Raw genomic sequence first — 8,828 nt, 5'->3', positions numbered from 1 at the left:
CAAGCCCTTGGGGTCTGCCCCAAGTACCTCCCTGCAGGATGTAGGTACAGGAGGAAGGGACAGGGCAGTGGAAGAACTGGGCCTTGCCCCTAACTCACTGTGAAGTGCTTCCCCGGGCCTCAGTTTCTTCATCCATAAAGCAGGCCTGATGCCTGTACAGCTTCCTCTTAGTGATGCTGGGATGCCAAGACAGTTAAGTACTCAGTGGCTTACTTGAGCCCTTCTCCCAAATGCCAAGTAAGTTGAGGTCCCAAATAAGTGTTGCCGCCAGGGTGATGGTCACTACCACTCCTTGCCTTACAGGTAGGGAAGGGCCCTGTGTTCGCAGAGCATCGGATCCAGGCCCGTTCTGTCTGCCAAGCTGGCCAGGAAAGGGTGGGAGATGAGGCCAGAGGTCTGGGGGGTCCCCAGGCTATGGGCTCAGGATGGGCATTGTCAAGAGTCTCCAGCCACGGGGCCACTGTGTTCCTCACCATGGATGGGCTATTTCCTGGGCCAGGTCTGTGCATCCATAGATCAGGGCAGTTGGCATCTCTGTGTTGAATTGTTGGCTTTCTGGGTTGGTGGTTGGCATGCTTCTACGTCTGGGCCTGCATGAGAGCCAGAGGACCCGTGCGGTGTGCACACCCAGGTCAGTGTGAAGCATACCCAGGTCGGTGTGAACTAGCAGCTTGCAGGGCCTGGCTCTAGAGAGGTATCCCTAGGGCTGGAGACACCACTAAGTGCTCCCAGAGGTCCCCACCCCTCCAGGGTGAGCTGCAACGGTTGGGCCCCTGTCCCCACCACTCACCCTCCCTGGGCCTTCTGTGCCAGGAGGCTCTGGCCAGGCTCATAGGAAGTCCCTTCCTGCTCAGACAACCTGACTGTCTTTGTGAAAGTCAACAACACCCAAGTCCTCACCCAGGTCCATCCACAGACTCCAGGGCTGCTTTCCCAGACGGCCCAGTCCACAGTTTACAGGACTCAGGCGCACAGGAGCCCAGCGCCTGATATTCACCCCTGGCTTGTGTGCCTGCCTCCCCGCCCCCCAGCCTCAGCTGGAATTCCATGTGCCTCTTTCACAAACCTCCTTTGGCAAGAATCCTTCTCAATTGCCCTCCAGATCCCCTCTGACTTGGCCCCGGGGAACAGTGAGGGTCTCGGACTGCTTCAGGCACCCCCTCAGCAACTCTTCTAACCCCTGCTCCCCTAGAGCCCCAGCTAGGAAACGCCTCCTCTCCAAACACTCCGTGTTCACCTGCACCCTCTTCTGTGCAACGGAGAGCAAGTCCAGGCCACTGTCTCAGGGCTTTCACACTGCATGGGTAATTCAACCTCCCTCTGTTCTCTCCCTCCCTCTCCAGGATGTGTCCCACTGACCTGCCAACGCATCTATTAGTTTGAGCCTACAGGCATAACAAAGTATCACAGACTGGAGGTCCTAAGCAACAGCCCTCCAGAACTTTCTGACAGTTCTGGAGGCCAGAAACTTGAGATCACAATGTCAGCAGGGTTGGTTTCTCCTGAGGTCTCTCTCCCCGGCCCAAGGCCCACAGCTCCTCCACAGAAACAATTATGAGCCCCTGGACATGTCATTCCCTGTGGCCACCTCCTTTTCATGGCTTTGCTGCTCCAGGCACCCCTCCCCCATGTCAATCCAAGCAGCCCCTGCCCCAGCCTGATGCCCCACATTGCTGAACAGTGACCGTTTTTTTTTTTTTAAGTTTGTTTATTTTAAGAGAGAAAGAATGAGAGAGACTGAGCAGGGAAGGGGCAGAGATGGGGACAGAGCATCCAAAGCAGGCAAAGAGCCAGACGCAGGGTTCAAACTCACGAACCGTGCGATCATGACCGGAGCCGAGGCCACACACTTAGCCGACTGAGCCACCCAGGTGCCCAACAGCAACCATTTAACCACGTTTACCGGGCCCCACACGCTTTGGCATAGCCAGTGCCTCGTCTCCATCCCACACTGTCGTTAAGGGCCGGAGTGGGAAGCCCCCAATTCCTTGCTCTGTCCTCCTTCACAGGCTCATCCCACCCCCTGCCTCTCTTTCATCTGCCCTGTGGCTCTAAACTCCCCTGACTCCCCACTGTCACCCCAGCCCTCGTGTCCTAGACCACTCCCATCCTAGGCCCACCTCACCCCGCTCATCTTAGAGAATGATTCCCTCGTCATGCAGCTGCACCAAGCCAACCCAAGAGGCTCCACCTTCACCCTGGCTCCCACGCAGCCCCTCACTGGGTGTGTCGAGTGTGCTCTGTCCCAGCTGTCCCAGATGGAGCTGTGTCCTCGCTCTCCCTGCCTCCACTGTGCGTCCCCTCCCCCATCCTTCACCACACGGTGGCCCAAGACCTTTTCCCACACCACTTTTCCAAGAAGCAATGAGAGACAGTGTTTGAGAGCATGGACATACTCTGGAGCCAGACTACCCGAGCTCGAATCTGGCTTCAAACTGTGTGGCCTCGGGCAACTTATTAGACCTCTCTGGGCCTGGTAAAGTGGGAAGAATAACAGTACCTACTTCCTGAGGTTGTACTGAGGGTTGAGTGACCGTTGTGTGACCCGGTGGTTTTCACTTTCTCTCTGGGGGTTCTCTGCTGAGTGATGTAGCCTCTCTAACATAAGACCCTTTGTCTATAAAATGGGAATAGATGTTCCCACCTTAGATGCTGTGCAAATCCAGTGAGATAGCAAATCATCCAGGACCAAGCCTAGCACATAGTAACACTTGGCAATGTTTATTTTTATTACTTTCAAAATGCATATCTGGTCATAGCACTCCTGACAGCCTGAAATCATGCCAGGCTCCCCGCTATCTTATGGTTGGAGACCAAAGTCCCACTCCAGCTTCCAGGTCTCAAGGGGCAGGTCCCTCCTGCCATCCTGGCTGCTTCTTGCTTTACATGCTCTGCGTCACTTTGGCCTTCTCACCACTTGGCCTTTGCACGTGCTGTTCCATCTGCCTGGAACACTGTTCCCTCTTTCATTTGATTAGCTCTTTCTCATCCTTCAGATCTTGGCTCAGGGGCACCTTCCTGGTCTTCCAATGCACTGTTCACCAAGCTGGGTTGTGGCCTGGCCTTCAGAGCTCTTCTCTTGGCTGCAGTTTCCCCTTGGTAGGGCTTTTTGCTTAAAGTCTGTGTCCCTGTGACACTGGGAGCTCCCCCAGCACAGAGACCGTGCCTGGTTCCACTCAACCCTGTGACCCCTGGGCACTCAACCCGGTGGCTGGCACATAGTAGATTTCCAACCCATGTCAAGGAATAAATGGATGAATGAAACCTGATCCCTGATAGCCCCTCTGTCCTGCCACAGAGGCTGGGGACACTGAGAGGGAGGTGGGACCCAGACCCACCAGAGAAAGGGGAGCCCTGGTTGACTGGGGACACTATCCCTGCAGCCTGGGACAAGCCTGGGCCCCAGAGACCAGAAAGGGTCATGTGAGTAGGTCCTGTGGCTAGGTGTCACCCAGACCACCTTCCAGAGCAGACAGAAGCAGCCAGCTAGAATAACAATGCCAATAATAATAATAATAATAATAATAATAATAATAATAATGGCAGTTTACTCTAGGCTAGGCACTATGCCAGGCTCTCTGGCTCTTTTAATGTTGAGTCAGCCCTGGGAGTGAGAAGGGCTATTAGTACCTAGGGGCAGAGGCTGTATGACTTGCTGTGGCCTCAGTTTCTTCAAACGTCACATAGGGCCAGAGAATGGGGTTTGATTTTGTGGTTTCAGGCCCTGACATTCTTTCAAGAGCTTCTCTAAAGGGGTGTTTCCATTCACTGTTTCCAATTCCTTTTTTTACTTTTTCTTTTTTTATTAGTTTTTAAATGTTTACTTATCTTGAAAGAGGGAGAGAGTGTGCATGTGCGAGAGCAGGGGAGGGCGAGAGAGCGGGAGAGAGGGAATCCCAAGCAGGCTCCACATTGTCAGGGCAGAGCCTGTCACAGGGCTTGGTCTCACGAACCTTAAGATCATGACCTGAGCCAAAATTAAGAGTTGGACGCTTAACTGACTGAGCCACCCAGGCGCCCCTACTTTTTTGCTTTTTAAATGTTACTTGTTGGTTTGTTTGAATCAGAAATGCAATTATATGCTTCAGAAATCCAACTGATACAGGAGAGTTTACAGCGAGATGGCCACTTTCCTCAACTTCTTGAATATCTTTCCCAATATTTCTACATGTAAGTCAAAGCAAATAATTTCTCATTTTCCCCCAACACATGCACCTGTTACAAAAAAGGAAGGCCTAGGTGTGCACTGCGGGCAACACTGTTGGGCACCGCGCTCCAGTCATTCGCAGACTCTGGGGAGCGTCCCTCTCCGTTACAGAGATCTCCCACGCTTTGCTTATAGCTGTGTAACAGTCCATCGTGGAAGGCATCCCAGCGCACCTAGCAACGAGTACCTTGGTGTGTACGCCGTTCCCATGTGCACAATGGGATCCGCAGGATCGGTTCCCAGCAATGGACTCCTTTCTTCCTCCCTCTTCCTGTTTCAGCAACAGCTTTATTGACATGTAATTCACACACCGTCTGGTTTACCAACTAAATTGTGGATCATACAGTGGGGTTTGAGATGTTCCCAGGCACGTACACCCTGTGACCGCCACATTCCCTTCTAGCTAGAACCTTCTCCCTTCAGGCTGTAGCCACCCTCACCCCCAGCGCTCCACTGGGACCACCCTTATAGCTCCATGTAGCCGCATCCAGCTGCCAGCTCTCTGCCCTCAACTAACCTGACCCATGTACCCATTTGTCGCAGCTGCCCTGCCCTCTTCCTCAGCCACTCACTGCCTCCGTGTCCCCAAACAGTGCAGCCCCCCGTTCACTCCGTCTCCTCATCTGCACTTATTCCCTGCATCCATCCTCCAGAGCTGTGAGTTCAAGACCACCTGAGTGTCACTGACTCCCGAACTGATGTCATCAATCCTGATCTCTGCAGAGCACCCCCTCCACCAACTCACTGGCAATGCCAACCCTTCAGGACCCCCCTGCTACCCTCTCACCTCCTGCTCTTGGCCCCAGTGTTACTTCCCAGCGTCCCCTTCCCCAACCCCCATTCAATGCTGCACAAACACTCCTTTCCCGCTTTATTTAAACCCACAGCACTTACCCCCAATTCTCATTTTCCTTGTTTTGTTGGCCATCCCCCCCTACCCTGTATGTCACCTCCACAAGGGCAGGGTCTTTCTGTTTCCTTCTTAGCTGTGTCCCCGGTGCTTGGCCCACAGCAGGCTTTTACCAGATACTTCTGGGTGGACGAATGAATGAACAAGCAAATGTATGCGCTTCCGGCACCCTGGACGAGCAGGGGCCAGGCTGAGTGAGGAATCCAGGCGGGAGCCGTGAACAGGGACATGGCGTCCATTGGCATGTCAGAGATAAGCACCACGGAGGCCTCAGTGCCTGGCGGGTGGAGGCCTGACTGGGTCTCTGGCTTAACCAGCAGGGCCTTGGCCCCAGAGCTCCGGGAAAGCCCAGGCTCTGCAGTCAGCTAAGCCCCTGCCTCCGCCTATGTTAATTGAAGATCTGTTTTCAGTCACTCTGAGCCTTGTATGTCCTGATCCTTGATCCCTGAACAGAAGGAGGAGGAGGAGGAGGAGGAGGAGAGGGATAGTGCTGAGGCCTCAGCCTCAGGTTCCAGAGCTGCTGGTTCTGAGTGTACCGCCCCCCCCGCCTTCCACACACACCCTCTGTCTAATAAGCCACAGCCTCTACACTTACACTGCAGATTCTCAAAAGTGGACTGGGCACCGGGCAGAGAGTGGGCGCCTGGCCTTGGGTCAGCTGTCCAGCCTGGAGCAATCAGCTGTACCCACAGAAGGCAGGGGCTACATGATCACTGCCTTCTGGGCAAGGGCAGAAACTGGGAGGAGAGGGCTGGGTAGGCATCCCAGATGCGAGCCACGCATGTGGCCTCTCCAGTAGCTTACGCTACCCTGCAACTCCATTAAGTCTTGCTCCTTGTAAAGGGGACAGGGCACGGCCTATCACTCCCATCCTACAGAAGAGGAAACTGAGGCCCAGAGAGGGTAAAAGGCTTTCCTGAGGCCACACAGCCAGCCACTGGTAGAGCTAGAAGTCAGAGCCAGGACTGGCCCACCCTCTGTTTTTGCTACCCCAGCCCCCTGCTGTGTGGCTTCACAAGGCCCTGCTGGAGTTCCACTAAGATGCTCCCCACCTTGTCCTGCTTTCTGAGCTGGCAGCCTGGCTGTCCCCAATGCATTATTCATGCTCCTGAGGGCTGGCCATCTCTGGTTACACTGACCGCAGCTCTGGACGTGTCCTCTGCCCACTCCCCTCCTCCCTTGCCCAGGACCTGGTGGGTCCAGGTGTCCCCTCCCAGGTAACTTAGTGGGCTTCTAATATCCCACCGTGGCTCAGGGCGTGTGGCTCCACTCTGGTCCAGGATAGCTATGCTAGGTAGTTCAGGGCAAGTGGCTTCCCTGTCCTGGGACTCAGAGTCTCCCTCTGTGAAGCAGCAGTGACCCCAGCATTTGCTTGGGTGGGCTGAGGCAGCTAAAGCACACGGAGAGCTTGACCCATCAAAACAGTCCCTCTCATGGCGGTTTTAACGCCAAGATGGTAGCCCCCAGCACAGGTCTGGGCCAGGCTTCCCCTGCTCCCCAGTGAACAACACCCGTACACTTTCCACCACCGTTCGGGTGAAACCCAAGGCGGCTCTGGAGGAGATGAATTATGGATCTGCCCTCCCGGAATCTGGTCCCAGCCAGAAGAGAAGCTTGGCTGTCCCTCCCCAGGCCGCCCAGACCAGTCCCAGCTGCTCCCAGCCCGAAGAGGCCGAGTGTCCAGCTGCGGGCAGGAAACGCAGCAGGTCCCTTTGTCTCCAAGTCCCAGAGCTGGTGACACGGGCCGCAGCCCGGTGGGGAGCACGCAGCCACTATGGCGAAGGAGGAAGAGGATGAGAAGAAAGCTAAGAAAGGGAAAAAGGGGAAGAAGGCCCCCGAGCCGGAGAAGCCCAAACGGAGCCTGAAGGGGACATCACGGCTGTTCATGGGCTTCCGTGACCGCACGCCCAAGATCTCCAAGAAGGGCCAGTTCCGGAGCGCATCGGCCTTCTTCTGGGGCCTGCACACCGGCCCGCAGAAGACCAAACGCAAGAAGAAGGCGCGTACCGTGCTCAAGTCCACGTCGAAGCTCATGACGCAAATGCGCATGGGCAAGAAGAAGCGGGCGATGAAGGGCAAGAAGCCGTCCTTCATGGTCATTCGCTTCCCGGGCAGGCGCGGCTATGGCCGCCTGCGGCCGCGCGCCCAGTCACTCAGCAAGGCGTCCACGGCCATCAACTGGCTCACCAAGAAGTTCCTCATCAAGAAGGCCGAGGAGTCTGGCAGCGAGCAGGCCACGCTGGACGCCTGGCTCAACCGCTCGGGCTCCCGCGTCGGTTCCCGCAAGCTGCCCTTCCCATCGGGCGCCGAGATCCTGCGGCACGGAGGCCGCCTCCGGAGGTTCCCGCGCAGCCGCAGCATCTACGCGTCGGGCGAGCCGGTGGGCTTCCTGCCCTTCGAGGACGAGGCCCCGTTCAGGCCCTCGGGCTCCCGCAAGTCGCTGTACGGGCTCGAGGGCTTCCAGGACCTGGGCGAGTATTATGACTACCACCGCGAGGGCGACGACTACTACGACCGGCAGTCGCTCTACCAGTACGAGGAGGAGCAGGAGCCCTACCAGGGGGGCTACGGCCCCTATGGCCCCTATGGCCCCTACGGCCCCGCCTGGCCGCCCTATGGAGACCACGCCCACAGGTACCCGCCTGAGGACCCCTACGACTACTACCATCCGGATTATTATGGCGGCCCCTACTACCCCACGTACCCCTACGGCTACGGCTACGACGATTATGAACCCCCGTACGCGCCCCCATCGGGGTACGCGTCTCCCTACAGCTACTACGATGGGTACCAGGGCGAGGCGTACCCTCACGGCTACTACCTGAATCCCTACGCACCTTATGAGACGCCATACCCGCCCTACGACCTCCCATACGACCTCCCGTACGACGTGCCCTATTTTGACCCGTATGGGGTGCCCTATGGCGCCCCCTATGGCATCCCCTATGGCGAAGGCGTCTATGGCGGCGGGGACCAGGCCGTCTACCCGCCCGAAGTGCCCTATCTTTACCCAGAGGAGCCGGCCTTCGCGTACCCGTGGGTGCCGCCGCCCATCCTGTCGCCCCACAACCCGTACGCCCACCCCATGGATGACATCGCGGAGCTGGAGGAGCCGGAGGAGGCGGGTGCGGAGCGGCAGACCACCTCCTTCCGCCTGCCCAGTGCAGCCTTCTTCGAGCAGCAGGGCATGGACAAGCCCGCCAGGTCCAAGCTATCCCTCATCCGCAGGTTCCGCCTCTTCCCGCGGCCCCAGGTGAAGCTGTTCGGGAAGGAGAAGCTGGACGTGTCCTTGCCCCCCTCCCTGGACATCCCTCTGCCCTTGGGGGATGCGGACGAAGACGAGGAGGAGGAGGAGATGGCTCCGGTGCCCCCGGTGCCCTACCCCCACCCTTTCTGGGGCTTCCTCACACCGCGCCAGCGCAACCTCCAGCGCGCCCTGTCCGCCTTCGGTGCGCACCGGGGCCTGGGCTTCGGCACCGAGTTTGGCCGCCCCTCCCAGCCTCGCCCGGCCACGTCGCTGGCGCGGTTCCTCAAAAAGACGCTGTCGGAAAAGAAGCCTGTCCCGAGGCTCAGGAGCAGCCACAAGGCGCGGCTGGGGGGCCCGGCGGTGCGGCAGGCGGCCTACAAGCGCCTCGGCTACAAGCTGGCCGGCATGGCCTCCGAGCGGCCCAGCACGCCCATCGTGCTGAGGAGGGCCGAGGCGCGGGCGCG

The 8,828-nt window shown here is 57.6% G+C and overlaps 1 protein-coding gene across 1 annotated transcript in view; it reads left to right on the top strand.

The window, feature by feature from the left end:
- Positions 1-6,891: 6,891 nt before the first annotated feature.
- MYO15A (myosin XVA) overlaps positions 6,892-8,828 on the top strand; it is a 47,453-nt gene continuing 45,516 nt past the window's right edge. Inside the window, 1 exon segment of the mRNA XM_029928839.1 lies at positions 6,892-8,827. Within this exon segment, the coding sequence (XP_029784699.1) occupies positions 6,892-8,827 (1,936 nt within the window).

Source organism: Suricata suricatta, chromosome 17 (genome assembly GCF_006229205.1).
Source record: "Suricata suricatta isolate VVHF042 chromosome 17, meerkat_22Aug2017_6uvM2_HiC, whole genome shotgun sequence".
In the NCBI taxonomy this organism is placed as follows: domain Eukaryota; kingdom Metazoa; phylum Chordata; class Mammalia; order Carnivora; family Herpestidae; genus Suricata; species Suricata suricatta.
Note: the sequence above shows the minus strand (reverse complement) of the source record. Positions and strands in the feature narration are given on the sequence as shown.